Source organism: Oryctolagus cuniculus, chromosome 17, assembly GCF_051225735.1.
Source record: "Oryctolagus cuniculus isolate XC-2025 breed Fujian yellow rabbit chromosome 17, ASM5122573v1, whole genome shotgun sequence".
Taxonomy (NCBI): domain Eukaryota; kingdom Metazoa; phylum Chordata; class Mammalia; order Lagomorpha; family Leporidae; genus Oryctolagus; species Oryctolagus cuniculus.
This window is the reverse complement of record NC_142883.1, coordinates 3111281-3134000: the sequence shown is the minus strand read 5'-3', so window position 1 is coordinate 3134000 and position 22720 is coordinate 3111281. Positions and strand designations below refer to the sequence as shown.

General features: G+C 65.0%; 1 protein-coding gene and 1 long non-coding RNA gene across 5 annotated transcripts; both read right to left on the bottom strand.

Annotated features, from left to right (window-relative positions):
• Positions 1-9113: 9113 nt before the first annotated feature.
• On the bottom strand, positions 9114-13574 carry LOC103346587 (uncharacterized). 4 transcript variants are annotated; one of them, XR_016223477.1, is made up of 3 exons: positions 11336-13574; positions 10468-10709; positions 9114-9587 (listed from the first exon to the last, which is right to left on the bottom strand). It is a non-coding gene; the product is annotated as an uncharacterized LOC103346587 (long non-coding RNA). The 4 variants fall into 4 exon arrangements; XR_016223476.1 differs by lacking the exon at positions 11336-13574 and adding an exon at positions 10821-11284; XR_016223478.1 differs by lacking the exon at positions 11336-13574 and having other exon boundaries at positions 10112-11284.
• A 101-nt stretch (positions 13575-13675) lies between these two features.
• SOCS3 (suppressor of cytokine signaling 3) lies at positions 13676-16915 on the bottom strand. The gene is made up of 2 exons (XM_008252845.4): positions 16442-16915; positions 13676-15903 (listed from the first exon to the last, which is right to left on the bottom strand). Exon 2 carries the CDS (start codon positions 15810-15812, stop codon positions 15144-15146), a length of 669 nt encoding a protein of 222 aa, XP_008251067.2. The 5' UTR covers positions 15813-15903; positions 16442-16915; the 3' UTR covers positions 13676-15143.
• Between the last annotated feature and the right edge of the window lie 5805 nt (positions 16916-22720).

The following is a 22720-nucleotide window of genomic DNA, read 5'->3' as shown; positions in this document are numbered from 1 at the left end:
TCCCCAGATTCTAGCGCCCGCCCCGGCTAGCCCAAGGTGTGACAGGTGTCAGTCAAGGCGCAGGCCGGTGGCGGTGGCGGTTACTACTTCCTTCTCTGAGCTGAGCGGGGCAGGCGCGGGGCGAGCACCCCGGTTGTACTCCTGCCTGGCTTACTCTGTATTTCTTTTCATTGAGGACGACTGTATGCTCAGTACCTGCGTTTTACAGCTCAAGAGCGTCCGTGCAATCACTGGAAAGAAGAAACAGAGGAAGCTGGGAGGTGGGCTCCCCAGAGAGGAGCTCTGTGGCCGGGGGGGGGGGGGGGGGTCGGGGGCGGGGGTGAATCCCCCTCAGTCTCAGTTTCTGCACCCCAACGCTGCGGCGGAGCTCAGAGGACCCTCGTGCGGATTCTGGCCGCTGGCTCCCTGCACCCCGAAGTCCTGGCAAGACTGACACCCCCGGGGCTGATCAGAGACAGCCCTCCCCCCGAGCCCCGCCCTGACCGCTTCACAGGCTCACGTTTCACCAGGAGCACGGTGTCAGCCGCCTCCGCCCCTCCCCTCCCCTGGGTCGCCTCTGGCTCAGGCAGGGGAGATTCGGGCTGTGATGGTGCGGTGTATCCTTCAGGTATGGCAGTCCCTGGCGTGGGACGAACAGCAAAGACGCCTGTCATGGAGACTGTGGCTGCGAAGGTCCAGTGGCCCCCTCCACCAAGCCACAGCCACCCACGGCAGTGACCACAAGGCTTTGCCACAGGATACAAAAGGACCCCAAGGAGCTGGGGCTTTGTGCCCCAAGTGTGACAGCTGTCAGGGGACCAGGGAGTCCAGCACTGATCCCCACGGCCCATCAGGAAGGCTGCACAAAGCACACACAGGGGCGGGGTGTGGAGACCACCCCGACAGAGTGGGCATGGGGTGAACCTCCCTCTCCTGCACTCTGCAGGAGGGAACCCCACGCAGCACACTGGCTGGGATGGCCCTTGCCTGGCCTCACTTCCGCAGGCAGGCACTGGCTCTGGCCAGGGGGCGGGGTGGGGGGGAATAGGAGGGAGTCCCGCCCTAGCTCACCCTCTGTCCCGGGCGCGCACCCTGCCGGGAAGGCCTGGGGTCGCAGCTGCCCGGCCTGGCCTGGAATAGCCTCCCTTCCCGGCAGGGTGGCCCCGGTCCGCAGCGCCAGTGCCTGAAATAGGGCTCAGCCGGCGGGTGCCAGGGGACGCACAGAGGAGCTGGATCCCCGGCGCAGGACAGGGCCCGGGACGCAAGGAGGCTGCACGGTGCAGGCCAGGGACTGGGACCAGGGTGGGGCGGGGTTTGAATTGGAGGTTGGGGCAGGGGGTGGAGACCAGGAGGCGGGGACTGGGCCCCCTGCGGAGGGGGGGGAGGACTGGGACCCGGTGGGGGTGGAGGCAGGGGACGGGGCCGGTATCCCAGGCGCGTGGCCAGACCCGGAGCGGGTGGGGCCGAGCGCTGACCTCACGGCCTGCGATGAAGCCCGTCGGGACGGCCGGGCTGATGGAAGGCTTGAGGAATTCACAGCTGGCTGTGCCACCTGGGCCGAGTTCCAGTCCCTTTCAAACGCCGCCTGGGCCGGGGAGCAACAGCGCAGTGGTTGCCATGGCCACGGACACAGGCCCCTGGCCGTGCTGGGTCCCCGACGCCCAAAGCGGGCGTCAGGGGAATCGCAGGTGGTGGGCAGGAGGGCCTGGCGAGGGGCACCTGATGAAATCCAGGCTCCTCTCCCTCGTTCAGATGCTGTCCTGGACCTGGGTGGTCCTGGGCCCCAAGGGGCGGGGTCTGACACAGTGGGACCCTCTGGTCTCCTGACTGGGAGCCAGGCTGAGCGGGAGGCCCAGCCAGGCCGGCCTCCCCCACGCTCCACGGCCACGGCCCCCTTAACCGCGTCCAGCCCGTTTCCTCAACTGTTAAGAGGCAGGTGGGCTGGCGCCGCAGCTCACTAGGCTAATCCTCCGCCTTGCAGCGCCGGCACACCGGGTTCTAGTCCCGGTCGGGGCGCCGGATTCTGTCCCGGTTGCCCCTCTTCCAGGCCAGCTCTCTGCTGTGACCCGGGAGTGCAGTGGAGGATCAAGTGCTTGGGCCCTGCACCCCATGGGAGACCAGGAGAAGCACCTGGCTCCTGGCTTCGGATCAGCGCGGTGCGCCGGCCGCAGCACGCCAGCCGCGGCGGCCATTGGAAGGTGAACCAACGGCAAAAGGAAGACCTTTCTCTCTGTCTCTCTCTCTCACTGTCCACTCTGCCTGTAAAAAAAAAAAAGAAAAAGAAAGAGGCAGGTGGTAGCTTCCAGTACAGGGCTGTTGTCCCTGGATCAGAGTGGCAATGTTGCGCACCGTGGCTCTCGGCACGGGTCTCCGGGCCACCCCTCCCATCCCCCCGCCTTGGAGGGCACCAGTTAGACCTGCTGGTGTCCGCACCTGGCCCACCCGCCTGCCAGAGCCTCCTCCTCTCCCTTCCCTGGGGGTGACCTTGAACCCTGCCTCCTGGGAAGGGCTGCTCTGGACAGCCCAGCTGGCTGCCATGAGTCACCTCTCTTGCTTGGGCCCTGGGGCTGCCAGGAGGAGAGGCGGGCCCTGGGGGGCTCCTTGGGAAGCCCGGCCTGTGTGTGTGTGTGTGTGTGTGTGTGTGTTGGGGGACCAGGGGCGCCAGCCTGGGAAGTGGCTGTGGGCCCCTTTTCCTCTGTGGGATGAGGGGCAGCATCCACAAAAGGAAGGCAGGCCTGACTTACTGTAACTTCCTGGCCGACAGCCTGCTTGTCCTGTGGTCGGGCAGGCCAGCCCGGGAGGCCCCTGCGTAGGGAGCGCTTGCCTGGCGTGGCGCAGGCCTGGGATGTGATTGCACAGTCGCTGATTTCCCAGGGGCTGCCGGGGCTTGGCTGCTCCCCGGAGCAGGTGAGGCCATTGCTTAGTGCCAGAGTATTGTTTGCAAAAAGAAAAAAAGGGTTGGGGGGACTCAGGCCCCTCTGAGAGGCATCAGGGCAGCCAGTGCTGACACAGCAGGGGCGCTCTCTGCACTGTGGGTGTAAGTGGGGACTGCTATCATCCCACCCCCACGAGGCAGGCGGGGGGCAGAGTGAGGAGCCCACCTGGGCTGAAGACCCCTGCTCCTAATTCCCAATCCGTCTGGCCTTCTGGGTGTGGGAGCCAGGGGGCCCAGGCGACAGCCCCTCCCCCAACACCTGCGCACTGCTTGCCTGGTGCTCAGCTGACTTCCCGGCCCCAGAAGAGCAGCTGTGGGTACGCTGGGGCAGCGCGGTCCCCTTCTTGTGGTTCAGGTGCTGGCGTCACCGTGCCTCCCGGCAGCCTCCCTCTCCTTTCCCAGGCTCTGCAAGAGCTGGGTACCTGAGAAGCCCTAGGGGTCCTGGGCTGCAGGTGCAGCAAAGGGAGCAGAGAGAGGGGCTGCGGCCCTTCCCCCGCCCACGGCTGCCTCTCTGACCTGGAGAAGGGTGCAGGGTGCAGATGAAAGGTGAAAGCCTGGCACCACCCCCAGCCGGCCCCCGCTCAGAAGCACCTGCCCAAGGAGGTCTCCGCCTCGCTGTCAGCTGCCGCAGGGCGGCGGGAAGGGCTGGCCGGCCGCTTGGCCTCACCTCGAAGTTGCCAAGGAGCCGTGACACCGTCCGGATTTCCCAAGCCAGGCTCCAGGGCTCCACACACACACACACACACGCACACACATGCACACACACGCACACACACACGCACGCACACGCCCAGGAAGGCTCAGCGTGCGCTCTCCGGGCGATGCTGTGCCCAGTGGACGGGGTCATCTGAGGTTGCCGAGGCTGGAGCTCTCGGCAGGAAGCATCCCTGCGGCTGAGTGAGGCAACGTCTGTGCAGCGCCAGGCCGTGCCAGCCCGGCGACCGAGGTTCGCTCCCTCCCTAGGAAGGACGCTCGCGCCACACGGCCTGCCTCGCAGCGGCCAGCTCCTCCCCCGGGCGCCTCTGCAGCCTGTCCTCCGTGCAGGTCGGAACGGGGCGCTGCGCGTGTGCCCTCGGTTTGAGAGCAGGGCCAGCGCGTTCCCCGTGCTCTTGCTGGAAGATGCGGGGGAAGGAAGGATGTTCTCCAGCGGGGATCCCCCGGCCCTCAGTCCCTGGTTAACTCGTGTCCCCCGTCAAAGCCAGGGCCACATGGAGCCCACAGACGTGACCGTGTCTGTACCTGTCATCCGGGAACCGTGAGCCACGCTTGATCAGTTTGGGTCCCAACCCAGTGCCTGCTGTGCTTAACCAGGGAGGGAGAGGGGGGAGGCAGGGATGGGGGGATGGGTCCCCAGGCCGAGGAAGGCCCAGGGCTGCTTCCTGCCCTGCACACGGCGGGGAGATGTCTTCCCTGGGTCCTTCTCAGAGAGCACCGCCCTGCAGACGGAACACGGCTGTTGTTTTCAGCCTCTGCTGTTTCGTTCTGGCAGCCCCAGGAAACACTGAACCCCCAGCCCTCAGAGGACTGCTAGAACAAACTCGGGGAGTCGGCACTGTGGCACAGCGGGGTAAAGCCACTGCCTGCAGTGCCGGCATCCCATAGGGCCGCCGATTTGAGTCCCGGCTGCTCCACTTCCGATCCAGCTCCCTACTGTGGCCTGGGAAAGCAGCAGAAGATGGCCCAGGTCCTTGGGCCCCTGCACCTGCGTGGGAGACCAGGAAGAAGCTCCTGGCTTCAGAACAGCTTAGTTCTGGTTGTTGCGGCCATCTGGAGAGTGAACCAGCGGATGGAAGACCTCTCTCTTCTCTCTCTCTCTCTCTCTGCCTCTCCTTCTCTCTCTGTGTAACTCTTTCAAATAATTAAATAAATGTATCTTTACAAAGGAAAAAAAAAAGAAAAACATGAAGGATGCGTGCCAGGCCCATGGAGGAAAGACCTGGGAGAGAGCGGGAGGGGACAGGAAGGGCCTCCTCAACTTCTCCCTCTCACCCCAAGCCGGAAGCTGTGGACCCAGGGGCTGAGCCGGGCAAGAAGCCGCCACTCTTCTCCTAGCAAGGGGTGTGGAGCTTGGGTGTTGGGTGACAGGGAGACGGCTGAATCCTCCCGGGCCCTGGGAAGACCCCGCTGGTGATAATAAACTCGGGGGCCAGCGTCATAGTTCAGCGGGTCAGTCCACTTCCGATCCAGCTCCCTGCTAATGCCCCTGGGAAAGCAGCGGAGGACGGCCTGAGTGCTTGGACTCCTGCTACCCGTGGGGGGACCAGGATGGAGTTCCTGGCTCCTGGCTTTGCCTGGCCCAGCTCTGGCTGTTGCAGCTGTTTGGGGAGTGAACCAGCGAATGGAAGATCTCTCGCTCTCTCTCTGTAACTCTGCCTTTCAAATAAATAACCTTTAGATAATAATAACCTGGTGCCACGGTCTTGTCTCACGAAGCAGGTGTCACTGACATTCCCAGGAGTGGTTGACGGCTGAGGGGCCTACGCACCGGCGTGGGCCACAGGGCTGGGCCACATGCTTGGCCGTCCTGGACCACGGTGTGTGCTCTGCCCCTGCTCCTGGCCCTCCATGGAACCGGAGCTCCTGTGTCCATGGCCAGGGCCTTGGCAGGGTTGGGCCAAGGGGCAGAGTGAGCACCGTGGTCACAGGCAGGAGTGTTGGGGCCACAGTGCCTGGGCGTGGATCCCGGCTCTGGACGAAGCCAGGGCCGGGCACAGCTCTGTGGCTCAGTGGCTGAAGCCACACCAGCATCCCCCACCCCTGTCAGGTGCCAGCTCCAGCTCCACTTGCAATCCAGCACCCACGCGGGAGACCCGGGTGGGTGGAGTTCGTGGCTCCCGCCTCTGGCCTGGCCCGGCTCGGACTGGAGCAGCCACTGGAGGAGGGAACCGGCAGACGGAAGGAAGCCCTTCCAGAGACTCAGAGCCGTGCTCGACACGGGATGTACGGCAAGGAAGCACCCTGAGAAGAGCAGTCGCCCCAAGCCAGGGCCTTGCCCTCCAGGGTCGAGCCCAGGAGAGGCTGTGACATGGGGGTAGACGGAGTGTTCAGCTGGCTCCCATAGGACCCTCCGAGACTGGCAAAGAGAAGCTGGGGAGACGCGGCGGCAGCAGCAACCCTCCCACATCCTGGGCCGGCTGACTCGGAGGCTTCCCCCCTGCCTCTAAGGCCAAGGTCACCTTCGGAGCCTGTCTCAGACCCCTGCCTTGCCGCTGCCCCGAGCCCTGGTTCGCCCGAGCCCTGTTAGCTGTGTTGCCCACAGCGGGACCTCAGACCAGACTTGGCCGTCACTCAGCACACAGCTGGGGACGGTTCTGTCCGGCACCTTCACACGTGGAACACGGAACGTGCGGGCGGTGCGTGCAGGCGCCAGCGTGGACGCCCCGTGCGCATCCGGGAAGCCCTCCAGTCATCTCCAGCCACTTCCCCTCCTGCCCCCAGCCCCTGCCCAGCGTCAGCCTCTCCCGGGCATGGCTCCCATGAGCTCCAGAGCCGCGCACGCTGCGCCTGGGTTGGGCCTCTCTCCCTGTGCCGCTCGGGACTGACCACCTCGACCCCTGTCCTGTGTGGGCACAGGTTTCTGGCTGCAGTGTGCCCCTTGGCTGACCTTTCAAGTTCCTCTCTTAGACTAGAGAGGCCTGGAAGTGCGCCCCGGGAGGAGGGTCCAGGCTGCTCTCCTGGGCTCCTCCCCTCCACCCCCGAGCTCTGGCCACAGTCTGGTCAGGGCCCTTGCTGTGTGCTCGGCCAAACCCTGGCCCTGCGCTGTCCTGGGGAGGCCAACGGGGAAGCCCCCGTGTGCAGGCAGGATTCCCTAGCCAGGGGGCAGCGCTGGCTGCTGTCTCAATGTCGGCTGGGCAGTCTCCCTGCCAGAACCCCTTGCCTAATCCCACCAGGTGCCAAGGGACATTAAAAAGAGAGAGAGGGTGGCCATGAGGCCGCTCCTGGAAGCCGGCCCGCGTCCCCTGGTGCCGGCTCCTCGGAGTCCAGCTGCTGCTCCTAAGCGATGATTCACAGGGATTCGGGGTTCCCCGAGGCAGTGAGCAGAGCCCTGGACGCTGGGCTGGCCAGAGGTCTTGCTGGGGTCTCCCTGGGAATTCTGTGTCTGAGGCCCCCAGCTGCTGGGAGACGGGAAGACCTGGGTGCTCTCTGCACTCCCCCAGGGTCTAGGCCGAGAGTCTGGCTGCCCGGCTCCGGCCCCCAGGGCTGACCTGGACTCCGGTGAGAGCTGAGTGCCCGGCCGGCATTCGAGTCCCTTGGGGCGCTTTCACAGTCGCTGCTGACCACAGTCCCGGGTGGGGCTCCCACGCGCAGATGTGGGCAGTGCTGGGGAGGGCACTGGCTGGGAGACAGCTGACAGGTGTTCCACTTGCTTCTACCACCGCCAGTCGGTGTGATTTGATTCAAGCCCAAATCAGCACACAGGAGTCCAATCCTCCAGAACGCTCCTGCCTCACTCAGCTGAAGCCAGCATGGTGGAGGGGATGGCGGAACCTATCAGGAGGCATCAGAGGGGCTGGCGTGAGCAGGCTAAACTTCCACCTGCGGCACCGGCACCCCATGTGTCCCGGCTGCTTCTCTTCCGATCCAGCTCCCTGCTAATGCACCTGGGAAAGCAGTGGAAGATGCCCAAGTGCTTGGGCCCCTGCACACGCGTGGGAGACCAGGAAGAAGCTCCTGGGTCCTGATCAGCCCAGCTCCAGCCATTGTGGCCATTTGAGGAGTGAATTCAGCGGATGGAAGACCTCTCTCTCTCTCTCTCTCTCTCTCTCTCTCTATCTCCGTAAAGGATATTTGAGTGACCGCTGAAATCTCATTATTTAAAGAACGGTTCTGTTTCTTTTGTCCCGCGACAGACCTAGCCTGTGGTGGGCTTCCGGGGGACATCACCCCCTCTGCTGGACTCTGCACACTAAGAAGCATCAAAAAGCGAAGGGGCGCAGGCGCCGGGGCTCACAGGCTAATCCTCCGCCTGTGGCGCTGGCACACTGGGTTCTAGTCCCGGTCGGGGCGCCGGATTCTGTCCCCGTTGCCCCTCTTCCAGGCCAGCTCTCTGCTGTGGCCAGGGAATGCAGTGGAGGATGGCCCAAGTCCTTGGGCCCTGCACCCCATGGGAGACCAGGAGAAGCACCTGGCTCCGGGCTTCGGATCAGCGCGGTGCACCCGCTGCAGCGGCCATTGAGGGGGTGAACCAACGGCAAAGGAAGACCTTTCTCTCTGTCTCTCTCTCTCACTGTCCACTCTGCCTGTCAATAAATAAATAAATAAATAAGCCCAGGACAAAGCCTGGCCGGGAGCAGCCATTGATAACAGTCATTGGCCAGATGCGAGCGAGTGTCTTTGCTGAGTTCAGAATCCAGTCTGGAAGGAGGCCGAGTGGAAGGCTCTTGCCTGGGCTGGTGCAGGCTTTGCCTCTGGGGTGGGGTGGGGCCCAGGGGGTGGTAGGCAGGAGAGGAGGAGACCCCCCCAGGGGCGGACTTTTGTCCCCAGTGTTGGGGGGCCTGGGGGTGGGGCAGAGGAAGACAAGTTCCCCCCCCACCCGGGTCAGAGCAGGGGTGGGGGGAGGGGGTGCGGCACCAGCGCAGTGAAAGTGGCCCAGGAACCGGTGTGTCCTGCGGGGACAGCTGCCTGTGAGACTCTCACCGAAAGCAGTAATTTTAGAAGATGGGTCCAGGCTGGACGTGCCGGCTGGGGACCTGCCGCACTTCGCGGAGGTCCCCAGCGTTTCCCGTTTCCAGCTGTTTCCCCGATGCTGGTATTGTAGAATGCCCCGTCCTCGTCCTCGGGAGCCCGTGGACGAAGCACCTGCCGCCTCGCCTTTCCTCTGCTCTCGCCAGTCATCCCTTCTGGGAACCGGGAGGGGTCATTTCCTCCGGGCACCCCCAGCTGCCCCTGCGAGCTCTGTTATTTTTACACCGGTCCTTTTTAGGAGACTTCTTGGTTTTGACATCTGGTTCCGCTTCAGAATGCGAGCCTCCTGCGTATCCCCTGGTGTCACCTCCAGCATCTCCTGTGGCACCCTCAAGTGGAGGAGCCCCTGTGGCACCAGCGCCTCCCCCGCCCCGGGCCTGGCCTCCTCCTGTTGCGCCCCCTGGAGTTGTGCCAGAGGGTGGGGCTTGATGGATTTATAGTCCATGTCTGTACCTTCAACATCTTGTGCATTATAGGTAGGAAGTAAATTTATCTGTACAAAATGACTCCAAGATTTCTTTTTTTCAAAGATTGATTTATTATTTCCTGGGGAAAAGAGAGAAGAGAAGATTGATTTACTTTGAAAAGCAGTTATAGAGAGAGCGGAGAGGTCTTCCATCCACTGGTTCACTCCTTAAACGGCCGCAACCGCCAGAAGCTTCATCTAGGCCTCCCGCGTGGATGGCAGGCACCCAAGCTCTCCCCCACCCCCCACTGCTTTTCCCAGGTGCGTTAGCAGGGAGCCGGAGCAGAAGCAGAGCAGCCGGGACGGGGACTGGCGCCCACCTGGGAAGCTGGAGTGGCGGGCAGCAGCGTAACCAGCTGAGCCCAGCCCCGGCCCTCCACCGCCATTCTAAGGTTGAGACTGCGGGGGGAGGGACGTGGAAGGGAGGAAACACTCTTGTGCCATGTAAATACTCGGATCCTTTGTTGTCCTTGGAATGCTTGTTTGAAGTCTGGGTTTTGCAGCTTCTTCCCAAGGCGGGGCCTGGCGAGGGTAATGTAGAGATGGTTACTCCCAGTCTCAGCCTTCAGGGACAGACACACACAGAGAGACATACACAGACACACACACCCAATACACAGACACACACAGAGACACCCCCAACACTCACACACACTCGACACACACACCCAACACACACAGACACACACAGAGACAGACACACACACCCAATACACACACAGACACACACAGAGACACCCCTAACACACACACTCCACACACACACACCCCCAATACACAGACACACGCACAGACACACACACCCAATACACACACATAGACACACACACACCCAATACATACACACATACACACCCCAACACACATATACACAGACACCCAACACACATACACTCAATACACACACACCCAATACAGACACACCCCAACACACACAGACACATCCCCAACACACACGTACACACATGCACCCAATTTACACACACATACAGACATGTACACACACACAGACACACCCCCAACACACTCAACACACACACACACACCCTCCTCTTCAGAAAAGGGCCCGGGGCTTTTTACTCCGCAAAGCAGCCTTCCAGGACGCGGCTGTTGCTTAAGGTGGTGCTGCAATCCAGAGCCCGGGAGTGGGAAGTCCAGAGTTCTCCCGGCTTCTGGGAACAGCCCCCTCCCCCTCCCCCAGCCCAGCGTCCACAGGCAAGTCCTCATGACAGCGGTCAGGCTCACCCGAGGGTTTCCCAAACGCCTGGCCTGTTCCCAGCACGCACAGCTGGGAGGGCTCAGCTGGGGAGGAAGGAGCCAGCACCCTCCTCCTCCTCCTCCCCAGGCCAGGGCCTGGGGCCCGAGCCCAGGGACAGGGAGGGCTACACCTGCCCCTGCTTGCCTCAGCGCCTGCCACGGAGGGCGTGGGAGCTGCGGGCTTGCCTCCCTGCTCGCTGCTTTCCCAGGCTGCCTTAGTCAACATCCCAGCAGGAAGATGCGGGACCCGGAGGCACCCGGGAGGTGCTGGTCATTCAGGCTCCAGGGTGGTGCTCAGGTCTTGGAGTCAGAAGTCCTGGGCTCGGAGTCCAGCAATCTGCAACTTCATGTACGTGGCGGGCCCGGGGGACAGGCGCCTGAGGAGCCCTGGGGGCAAGGGGGCAGCTCTGGGCAGCCAACCTGGCCTCAAGTTAGAGCCCCACGTGCTGCAGCCCGGGCTGGGGCTGCTGTCTCCATCTCCACAGCCCACGCTCTCACCTGAGGGTGGGGCCTGCCAGCCTAAGTCTCCCGGGAGTTCGGGATCAACGGGACCAGCCGGCGGCCCCACCCGCAGCTGGGGTAGGACCAGGCCTGGCCTACGTAGTGGGGACGCAGCCCAGCGTGATGGAGGCGTGCAGAGCAGCGCGGCCTTCTTCCATTTCCACACCTCCTGGCTTAGCCTGGGCTGCAAGGCCAGCAGGGCCCAGGGCCTGCCCCCGCCCCCGTCCCTGGCAGATGCGCCCACGAAGGAAAGCGCAGGGGTGCCTGAAGGGGAGGGGGCTGTGGGGCTCGGAGGACAAGAGCCCGGGTGGAGTCGGGGTGGGGGTCTGCTCTGCCGGCCCCAGAGTGGGCTGCTCCCCGGCACAAGGAAACTTGATTCACTGGCAGCTACCGAGAGGGTCAGGGCCAGCGACCAGTGACCGCGGGGCCGAGCCTCAGCCTCCCACCCCCTCCCCGGGAGGACGCCCCGCCCCGGCCCCACCCCTTCCTCCCCTCCCCTCCCCCACCCTCACCCCGGCCCGGGAGGGGCGCCCGGCGGCCTCCCGGCCCAGTTTCCTGGCACTGGGCTGAGAATAAACAGCGCTCCGCGCCTGTAATCCCGTTGCCGGGGCGACGGCGCTCGGCGGGAGGGGGCGTGTCGGGGGCGTGGCCTGCGGCCGCGAGGCGCCGCCCCCTCGCGCGGCGCGGACATTCCTCGCATAGCTCCGCCAGGGCTCCCGCGGTGTCCGGGAAGTGACTCTTCCTGGCAGAGGGCGGCCTCGGAGCGACGCGCCCGCCCGCCCGGCGGCCGCCAGCACGGGAGGGGGCGGGGCGGCGCTCCCGGGGCCTCGGGGGCCCCCCGGACGCCCCCGAGCGCCGCACCGGGCGCCCCCTCCCCACGTCCGCGCTGCCGGGCCGCCTTCGCTCCCCCACCCCCGCGCACGCCTTCGATCTCCCATTCCCGGCTCTAGGTCAGCAGGAGGGCCGCCCCCAACCGGCCTGGGGGAGGACGGGCCTCCTGGGGTGGACCCTGACAGCGCTAGAAGCAGGTAATGGGACGCGCACCCCGCTTCCTGCTGCCTGCCTGGGGCCCCCCAGCCGCACCCCTACCCCACGCTGAGACAGGAGTGCTCCCCATCCCCCCAGCCCATCTTGGAGCCAGGGGTGGCCCTCCCATGGCGGCCGGTGCAGGGGACACCGCACCACTTCTTGAAGGAACATCTGGTAGGGGATGGGATGGAGAGGTAGTGCAGCCCTGGAAGTGGGGGCCACCTGTGTCGCGGCCACTCTCGGGCTGGGCGCACGCCGGAGAGGCATTGCTGCCCTCGGTGCGCCCCGTCTCCTTGTCTGCAGGTCCAGGCTGTGATCCGAAGCCGGGAGAAGGCTGCGGAGGGCAGGGGGCTGCGGGTAGAGAGTCGGGGTCTCCAGGAGGCAGGTGGGGGAGAGCCACTTCCTCTCCAGCCAGAGACGGCCCAGTCCTTGGCTAGGTCCAGTGGCTCTGGGACACCCTGGCGAAGCCGCTGCCTCGAGGTCGGACACAGGGACGGTGCCCGCTCTGCGCGCTACTGTGGAAGGCCAGTGGCGGCCCCCAGGCCCAGCCACCTCGTTTCCCTCCTGGGGGCACTCACCCGAGCTCTCCCCTGGGAGAGTGACCCTGCCCAGTTCTGGAGGTGACGCTGTCCACGCCACGCGCTGGCCCCTTTGTCACTTCAGGTCGGGGTTGCCTTTTGGACACTGAGCAGCTTATCAGGTGCTAGGGGGCCGGGAGCAAGGCTCTGGCCTTCGGTTCAGGCCCCTGGGGTGCAGATAAAAGCTGCGTAGAGGAAAATACTGCAGGGAATCAGAGTTGAGACCTGAGGGGGGGTGGGACGTGACCAGGGGCCACGCTGGCCTCTACCCCGTGTGTGGGGGAGGAGGGGAGGGGTCACAGGCCCTGGAGTCCAGATGCTTCTGGGTTCTGGGGCAGGCATATGGCACAGTGCTTAGCACCCAGCCTGAGACCCTGGGGGGCAGCAACTCAAAGCACGAGGGTCCCTACCGCCCACCACCCGCGTGGGAGACCTGCATGGAGCGCCTGCCTCCTGGCTTGGGGCCCTGGGAAGTGAACGCCTGGATGGCGCATTTCTGTCTCTTTGCCTTTCAAATAAAATACTTGTAAAAATGTCCCCTGGGTTATTCCCACCTTCTCAAGTGCTGTGGCCCTGAGCACGTTGTCCATTGTCCAGCCTCTCTGAACCTGCATCCCTGCCCCCGTTTGGTGGACAAATATTTGCGGAGCACCTGCCTAGGCACCAGGAGTGGCCAGGCCAGGTCCCTCCCTGCAGGGGGTGCCTGGGGGCTAAGCCAGGTAGCCTTGAAGCGCCTCAGGCGGGCGGGCGTGAGTGGCCCAGTCCCAAGACCAGAGCGGCCGGCCGCTCCTTTTGGGAGAAGTGTGGCCCATCCTAGGGGCATGCAAGGATTGCATGGGGCTCCTCCCTCTCTCCACACCGCGGTGCCGGGTTACAGGTCAAGGCCAGGACCCCATGGTCTGGGCTTTCTCAGAACAGCTCCTGGCTGCTGAAAGCGCCGACCACAGCTCAGCTCGCTCCCTGCAAACCTTTGAAGGCTTCCTTCGAACTCACTTTGCATATTCTGGTCAGATGTGAATCAGAGTGGCAGGAATTACCCTCCTGGTACCCGTCTAGGTGGCTGCCATAGCCTGTGGGTGACACACGCAGGCACAGATGGACATGAAGGGCTCGCCGCCTGCGTGGTGAGGGGGCCCCGGGGCCCCGGCCGCCCTTCCTCCCAGACGCAGTGTAGTAGGTGTGGACGAAAGAGAAAGTGCGGGGGGGTAGGGAGTGGGAGTGGGGAAAAAGGTTGCAGGCACGTCATTCCTTAAAAAATAGTGCTCTTTATTATAAATTACTGAAATGCTTCTCTTCTGAATATAAATATGTGCAAAGTTTGACTGGGGTCGGGATTTGGTTGAGTTCTTCAAGCATCTCCTAACGGCCTTGACGGCCCGAGGGGGGGGGAGAAGGCTGGAGGTGGACTCTGTATAAAAAGATAGAGTGATTGAGGCAGATTGTAAACATTATTAAAAAACAAGAAACACAAAAACAGAGGTGGGGGGAGACCCCAACACACAGCTGCCCCATCCAGCCCGAGACCTGACACAGACCCGGTGTGTGTGTTTGGACCCCTTCCTCCCCCAAAGCACAGTTCCAGGTAATTCCATTGCTGCTACATTCCTGTAGTTGTCACTGCTCTGTGGCTGGAGCAGCAGGCGCCCAGGCTGGGAGGGCGGGCTGTGCAGGGGCCCCAGGCAGCAGGACCAGGGAGGCCCTGCTCCGACCAGCTGGGCTCACCTTCTCCCAGGGCTCAGCTGGAAGGCAGGCATGGGTCTCCACTCCCCAAGCCACCTTCGATGGCAGTGGCTGGCTGGGTGCCCCCCACCCGGGGCCCCAGGGCACGAATCCCTTGGCCTCCCTCTGTCTGGATGGCGTGGGTGTGGCTGCTTGTGTGCCAGTCCCCTTCCGTGAGACAGGGGACATTAAGGCGAAATCTCCTGCCAGACAGTCAGGAGGCACCAAGTAGAATCTCTGTCCTGTCTGCCAGGGTGAGGGGTCAAAGATGGCTCACCCCACCCCCCGCCCCAGGGGCTAGAAGGGGTGAAAGGCAACAACTAACCAGCCACCTGGCCTCTCCAGGTGCCATGTCCCCCTTAAAACGGAGGAAGGGCCCTGGGCTCCAGGGCACCCGGTGGACTTTGGGACCTGTCCCAGGGGAGAGGCCGAGGGGCACCAGGACACTGCCTTCGGGTCACGCCTGCCCCCCTCCTCGCCCAGTGCCAGGGAGAAAAGCGGACGGCCATCCTCCTCGCCTGGGCCGGGCCAGGGAGGGCAGCGGCCCCCTGCAGCCGCTCTCTCTTCCAGCCTTTCCCAGCCACCGCCTCCCCCCAACCTGCTCGGCCTTAAACCAAAATCCAAGAGCAAACAAGTTCCGTTGGAAAGTTTGAAAATCCCCCAGGGCCCTTGGCCGCAGTTCAGCACTCCTGGGGGCAGCGCTCCCAGCCGGAAGCTGAGGGGCAGTGGAGAAAGGAGGCGAATCCACGGGCTGCCACCGTCCCCAGCCGGCCAGCAGGTCCTCCCGGGAAGCTGGAGTGGGGGAGGGGCGCCCCATGCCCTCACAGCGTTCCAGGTCCAGCCTGCCCCATTCCGCGGCGGGGAGGGTCCGTCGGCCCCCTGGCCCTCTCCCGGAGCAGCGGCGGGCCTGCCTTCCTCCACACTGGATTCTTGTGCTTGCACCACGGAGCAGAGGGGACCCAGGCCCCCCTCCCAGACCCCCGCCGCCTGCCGACTAAAGCGGGGCGTCGTACTGGTCCAGGAACTCCCGAATTGGCCCGGGCAGCTGGGTGACCTTCTCGTAGGAGTCCAGGTGGCCGTTGACCGTCTTCCGGCAGAGATGCTGCAGGGTGGCCACGGTGGAGGACAGCGGCCGGCTCAACACCAGGGGGATCTTCTCGCCCCCGGAGTAGATGTAGTAGGCTCGGCGCGGGGGGCTCCCGGGCGGCGGCGGCTGCTCGGGCTCCTCCGAGGCCTCGGGGGCTGGGGGCTCCGGGGAGGGCGGGGCGTCCGCAGGCGGCATGTAGTGCCGCACCAGCTTCAGCACGCAGTCGAAGCGGGGCACAGGCTGCGTGCTCCGGGGGTCGCTCTGCAGCGAGAAGCTGCCCCCCTCGCACTGGATGCGCAGGTTCTTGGTCCCCGACTGGGTCTTGACGCTCAGCGTGAAGAAGTGGCGCTGGTCCGAGCTGTCGCGGATGAGGAAGGTGCCGGCGGGCTGCGCGCTGAGCAGCAGGTTCGCCTCGCCGCCCGTCACCGCGCTCCAGTAGAAGCCGCTCTCCTGTAGCTTGCGCACTGCGTTCACCACCAGCTGGTACTCGCTCTTGGAGCTGAAGGTCTTGAGGCGCAGGCTGGTGTCCAGCGGGCGGCTCATCCCGGCGGCGGGAAACTTGCTGTGGGTGACCATGGCGCACGGAGCCAGCGTGGATCTGCGCGGCGGCGGCGGCTGCAGCTGCTTCACGGCCTCCGCACAGCGGCCGCTACCGCATCCCGGGGGGCTGCGGGGAGGAAGGCGCACGCCGCGTGAGTGCCCGGAACCCTCCAGCGCGCCCAGCCCGCCCTGGCTCCCCTGCCTCCACCCGGTGCGCGGGGCATCCCCCGCTTCGGAGGCCCCCGCGGCGACCCGGGCACCGCGCAGAGTCGGCCCTGCCCCCGTCGCCGGGGTGGTCCCGGGCGGCCCCTTCCCCAGCGCGCACCAGGAGGGCGCCGAGTGGGAAACTCGAGCGCGCGGAAGTTGGGTCTCTAGGAGCGCCGCCCGGCCCGGCAGCGGGAGAGGGCTCCCGGGACGCTCCGGGCGCCTCTCAGTCCCGGGGAGAAACCCGAGGCTTGGGGGTGGGGAGCGGACGGGAGAAGCCGGAGCGCCCCAGCCCGAGCATTCCGGGAACCTGGGATCTCCGGCTCCCATCCGCTCAGCCCCTGCCTCGTCCCCTCCCTGCCGGGAACAGCCCGGGAAGGGGAGGGGACACCGGGCAAAGCTCCGGGCGCTAAGCAAGACCCCCCTCGCGGCCCTCCCCACGCCGCACCCCTCCTTCCTACCTTCGTCCCGAACCCAAGTCTCCAGCCTCCGGGCTGCGCCTCCTGCGGCCCCCCGAGGCGAGGCGGCGGCGGCGGCCAAGCGGTGGCCCGCGCAGCGCGCAGATGTTGGCGGCCGCGAAGTCCACAAAGGGGCCCCGGCGTGCCCGTCCTGAAGCCCGGGTCGGGCCGGTCTCTCAGGGAGGAGGTAGGGGCCGCGGCGGGCACGGAGCCGGCGGCGCGCGGGGCCGGAGCGGCGGCGGCGGCGGCGGCGGCGCGGGGCGCGGGGCGCGGGGCGGGAGCCGCGGCCGGGGCCGCGCGCGCGGGTATATAGGCGGCCTCCGCCCCGCCCCCCGGTTCCTGGAACTGCGCGGCCGGCCTTCTTGTAATGTTTAGTCACTACTCGCAGCGCCGGAGGCTGCGCCCGCGAGGGCGGGGCCGGCCGGGCGGGCCGCGGGCAGGGGCCGCGCGGCACAGGCGCGCGCAGACAAAGCGCCAGCCCGGGCGGCCCGGCGGCCGGCGGGCGCGGCGCCAGCCCCGGCGGCGCGTTCCTGGCAGCGGCCCCTCCCCCGCGCCCCGCCCCCGGCGGCTCATTCACACTTTCCCCCGCCCCCTCCCTTCTAAGAAGGCCGGTTTCTGGCGGGGGCGGGCGCGCCGCGAGCGAGCGCAGGCACTTCTAGGAGGCCGGCCGGGAGAGGCTCCCTGGTACCCTTTTTTGCTTTTCCCGGACCCCGCGGGGACACCCCCTCGCCCCCACCCGGGCCGGCCCAAAGTCCCGATGGCTGCCCCAGGCCGGCCGAAGGGGAGCCGGGGCCTGTTCTCCGCCGGGCCGTGGAGGGGCGGGGGCGGCGAGGGTCTGAGCCAGGAGCTGCTGGAGGTGGGCGCGCGCGGCCTCACCTGTGGGCTGCGTCGCTGAAGCGAGGCCGGGAGTCCCCGGGGGTGGGGGGTGGGGGACACAGCCTGCGTGGCAGCTCGGCCCGCCGCCGGGCTCTCTGGAGGCGCAGACACGGGTGCCAGACCCTCGCCCCCGTGCACGCACGTACACACCCAGAAAAAGCCGCGTCCACGCGCACGTCTGTTCCGGACCCGCGTGGATCGAGCCAGGTGCTGCTGTCCCCGAGGCCTCTTAGGGACGCCAGGGTGCTGCCCCGCGCACGCTAGGGGGCGCCCTGGGGTCTCGTAGGGGCCGGCGGGAATGGCTTGGGAGGGAGCTGCAGGGGATGGTGGATGCCTAAGAGGGGGGCGCTCACCACCCGGGCCGGGTCAGCCTGGGAGTAAAAGTTAGGCAGGCGAGAACTCGCGGGTGGTGCAGCCGCGCCCGGGACGTGTCTCCCGTGTCGCCTGCTGTGAGAAGAGGAAGATGGAGGATGAAGAGGAGACCAGGGGAGGACACAGGACTGAGTTGCTCTTGGTCACGGTGGTTCCGGCTGGGGGACCCGGCGGCAGCTCCGTGGGCAGAGCAGCCGTGAGCAGAAATCGGGTTCCTTCTGCAGGGGGACATTGGCTTGGTCCACACAGTTCACAAGCACTGGGTGCCGGGTGCCGGGTGCCGAGCGAGGTATCCCCGGGGTGGGGTGGGGGGGTGAGTGAGACCCAGGCTGCGCCCTCACAGTACTTGCAGCCCGAGGAGCGGGCTGGGGCTGCGGCTGCTTCTCCTCTCCGCACCCCGCGCCTCACCCTCTCCCCACCCCTTGCCGGCCTGCCCAGCCGTGGAGGACGGGAGTAGCCCTGGAGTTAATGGAGGAGAAAGTGCTTTGTAAGTGACAAGAGTCCATTCGTCCGTCCATCCCGGGGAGCTGCCTGCAGGACCTGTTTCAGCCTGGCCTGGCGCTGGGACCAGCAAGCAGGGTGGATCCCGCTGGGACCAGCGGCCTGGGACCTGGGCTGGGGGAGCCTTGGCTAGGGTGGTGACCGGCCGGCAGAGGTTGTTTAGCAGGTGTTGGGAGAGGGCAAAGAATTCCGGAACGCCAGGAATCCCAGCCTGCTTCTCCCAAAACAAGTCCCCAGGGAGCGGGCTGTTGGGGGGGAGGGGCCTTTGCCGGGGAGCCTAAGGGGGTCCAAGGGAGCGGCGGAAATTTGCAGAGTCCAGGGGGACGGGGTAGAGGTTTGGGGGGTAGGTGGGTTGGGGTAGAGGCGGGGCCAGCAGGCCTGCCTGGGGCTCAGGGCGGGGCTCCTGGGTTCTAAGTCTGGAGACTCCACTGCTCACTGGGCTCCACCACTGCCCAGTAGCTGTGTGACCCTGGGCACTCCGGTCACCCTTATGTGTGCAGCAGGCTGGAAGAGCTGAGAGGTGCAGGAAGCTGGCGTGGGCCACCCTTGAGGGCCCTGTGGGGTGGGGTGGGGTGGGGACAGAGCTGAGCCTTGGCAGTTTGCCAGGGTGTAAGGAAGGGTGGTGGCCAGAGGTTCTGCTCTGTGCGATGCCACCCCCCTGCCCCCACGTCTCCCCGTTCCCCTGCCCCGCCTCCACTCAGGGCGAATTCCAGCCTCCTCCGTGTTCTGTGGGCCTGGGGCTCCTTGCTCTCCCTGCGCCCGCGCTGGTCCCCAGGCCTGGGGCTTTGCACATTTGCTTCCCTGGGGGTGCAGCTCCCTTCCTCCCTTCCAGCTGCCCTCTACTTTTCCCTTGGGGCCCAGCAGGCGCGCTGGGGCACAGCGGTTTAGTGCCTGGTGCCAGTCCTGCCTTCCCAGCCAGCTCCCTGCTAGTGCACCTGGGAGACAGCAGAGGATGGGCCCCAAGTCCTCGGGCCCCTGCCACTCCCTCGTGGGTGACCTGGGTGGAGCGCCTGTCTCCTGTCTTGTCTTTGGCCTGGCCCAGGCCTGGCTGTTACAGGCAATGGGTGAACCTGAACCAGCAGGTGGAGGATCTCTGTCGCTGTATCAATAAATCGAAAGAAAGAAACCTTCAAGGGTTTTGCATGTTGACTAAAATGCTCTCCCTGCCTGTCGAGGAAAAACTCCGCATTGTCCTTGTCGGCCTGGAACCCTGACGTGCCCGGTGAACCTCCGCACGAGCGAGCGTCTGGGTGAGCCTTCCCCAGCCCTCTGAGATACCTTCTTCCGACACAGTGTCCGTCTCTTCCCCCAGAGTTCAGAAGCCCCTGGGTGAACGGGGCAGGGGCCGCGGGACTGGGAGGTCCCCTTGCTGGCCTGCCGGGGACCACGACACCTGTTCACTCCAAGGCGAAGGGGAGGGGGCACCCTGGGCAGCAGGCAAGGAGCCGGTGGGCAGCGGGTGCCAGGCCCGGGCCAGCGCTGAGGTCCTGCCGTCTCATCTCCCCGGTCTGCAGGGCAGGCAGCCTTCCCCAGGTCGGGCCCCTTGGCTCCACCTACCTGCCTTCCCGGTGATGGGATTTCGGAGACTCCTGCCTTTTCCTAATCTCTCCCTTTGCAGAATTTCTGTGAAGTCAGAATCCCATTTCCAGGCAGAGGTGCTTGGTCATAAAGATAATAGAGAGATTCCTGCCCAGTGGAGGGGAAGTACGCAGTGGTTTCGACTGCCCGAAGGGTTCCTCTTACTCATGGTTTGTGTGTGTGCGTGTGTGTGTGACACTCTGAGCTCGTCCCCAAACCCCCAGATGGGAAGGAACGCTGGCTGGCGCCTGGGGGTGGGGGGTCGCAGGAAGCTGTGGCACGGCTTGGTGAACCCAGGCTTCCTCGCTTGCCAGGCCTGCGGGCGGACATGAAGATCACCACGGTTCGTGGCTGCCTTTGCAGCCAGACGAGCTGGGAGACAGGCCTCAGACCACAGAGTTGCCAAACCCCAAGCCCAGGCCTCCCTGCCTTCAAGCCTGCTGGGCTGCCTGCAGCACTCAGGGCAGCCTGGGCTGGACGGACCAGGGGCCGGACATCGGCTGTCCTGTGTCCGCAGCACCTGGGGACGCCGTGCAGGGTGGCGGTGGGGCAGCTCCCAGTCCAGAGTCAGCAGTCAGAGGCTGGGGTGGGGGGCTCCCCTCTGTCTCCCGGCCAATCTGGAGCCACGTCAGGGCCTGCCTGTCCTATGCCCTCCTGGACGCTGAGGCCGGGTTCCAGCCTGGCTCCAGCCTGGTGCGCTGTAGCCCCTCCGGGCTCAGGTCAGGCTTCCCTGGCCACCACAGGACCGTGGCCGAGGTGACAGGTTCAGGGGTCGCGCCCACCCGGCTGACCCCCGGTCTCTCTCTTTCCCCTGCTCCAGACAATCCCACGGGGCGGGCCCTGGGAGGCAAGGACAAGGACAATGAGTTGCCGTCGGGAAACGGCATTCCAGCTGCAGGCCTTAGGCCTTTGTTCCTGCCGGGAGGGGCGGAGGGGCTAATGAAAAGGTTTGCGGCTCGAGTGTCTCTGAGGCGGCAGCGGCGAGGAGTCCTTTGAAGCCGGCATTCCAGGCCCCGCGGCCTCTGGCATTTCCCAGAAACTGAGGAGGAAGGGTAGGGAAAGCGTTCCCGTTACCACCCACCAGAGCCCCATGCCCCCCGAGCCTTGGGCTGGCCTCAGTGCCAGCGCCCGGCCTTGGGGACCCCAGCCTCCGTCCACGTGGGGGATCTGGACCGGGGGTGACAGGCTGGTGCCTGCAGCTGGGGGTGCAGAGAGGACCAGGGTGGGGAGGAAGAATCTGCATCTGGTCCCAGGGCTGAGCTGGGGTGGGGGGGCAGGGGGCCGGGGCGGGTTAGCTTCCAGCCCGTTATCTCCCCAGATCCTAAACCCCCAAGCCCTCCTCTGTCCCAGGCTGGGCTGGGAAGAGTTGTGTTTTGAGCCTGCGCCTGCACTCTGGGGAGCCGGCGGTTCTGGGAAAGCAGGCCCGGTGGACCATCTGGGCTGCAAGGCCCCGAGGGCCTGGTCCTGGCACCCTCAGGGCGGGGGGATAGGCTGCCCGGCTGGCTCTGCAGGGAGGCGGCCGGGAGCCCCTGACGTGGGGGCGGGGGCGGGGGCGGGGTCTTGAGTCCCACGCTCCCCACTGCCTCGCCTCTGTCCAGGCTCTGACTGACCTGCAGGCGGTGGCACCCCGTCCCGAGTCCCGAGTCCCGAGTCCCGTCCTGCCTTTGTGGAGCACACAGGCTGCCACGCGCTGTCCTGGAGCACTGGTTCTGGGGCCAGCTCAGAGGGCAAGGATAGGTCCTCTCTGGCTCCCAAATCAGCCCTGGTAGCAGACCAGTGAGCCGGGAGTGAGGGGTGGGAGGTGACAGGGAGGGGAGGCTCCAAGGGGTGATGTTGGGGTGACTCACCTTGGCCTAGTGGATATTTCTGAACCTACAAATTATAGATAAAATGCTGGGGGGGGCGCAGAGCCAGCTGGAGGGGCTTCCTGGCCTGCAGCACTTGCTTTGTAAAATCATTCCTCTGGGGCCAGCGCTGTGTCTCCACCTGTGGTGCTGGCCGTATCAGAGCACCTGCTTGGGTCCGGCTGCTCCATTTCCTTTTTTTTTTTTTTTTTAATTAATTAATTAATTTATTTGAAAGGCAGAGTTACGCAGAGGCAGAGGCAGAGGGAAAAAGAGATCTGTCCGCTGGTTCACTCCCCAGATGGCCAGAATGGATGGAGCTGAGCCAATCCGAAACCAGGAGCTTCTTCTGGGTCTCTCCCGTGGGTGCAGGGGCCCAAGGACTTGGGCCATCTTCTTCTGCCTTCCCAGGCCCTAGCACAGAGCTGAATTGGACCTGGAACAGCTGGGACTTGAACTGGCGTCCATATGGGATGCCGGCACTGCAGACTGTGGCTTTACCTGCTACACCAAAGCACCGGCCCCTGTTCCACTTCCCATCCAGTTTCCTGCTAATGACCCTGGGAAAGCATAGGAGGATGGCCCAAGTGCTTGGGCCCCTGCACCCACATAGAAGACCCAGATGGAGTTCTAGGCTCCTGGCTTCAACCTGACCCAGTCCTGGCTGTTGCGGCCATTTGGGGAGTGGACCAGCAGGTGGAAGATTCTCTCTCTCTCTCTCTCCCTCTCTTCCTCTCCCCCCTACCACCCTGCCTTTCAAATAAATAAAATAACTGTTAAAAAAAAGAATAATTCAGGCCAGCCTTGACAAGATGGCTCGTGTCAGGGACTGAGCCAGGGCCAGAACCACATCAGTCTGGGACCTCAAGGAGTTTGGATTCTTTCCAGAACATTCTTCCACGATGGGTGCCAAAATCAATCAATTAATTAGGTAATTTGAAAGGCAGAATTCTGGGGAGGAGGGGAGAGGGCTCTCCCATCTATTGGTTCATCCTCTGATGGCCACGACAGCCGGGGCTGGGCCAGGCCGAGGACAGGAATCAGGGACTCCAGCCCGGTCTCAGGCTGTGTTCTTGAGCCGTCAGCTACTGCCTCCCAAGTGCAGGAGCGA

Coding starts and splice junctions, on each gene's coding strand:
- SOCS3 (XM_008252845.4), bottom strand. CDS start 15,812: ATGGTCACCCACAGCAAGTTTCCCGCCGCCGGGATGAGCCGCCCGCTG.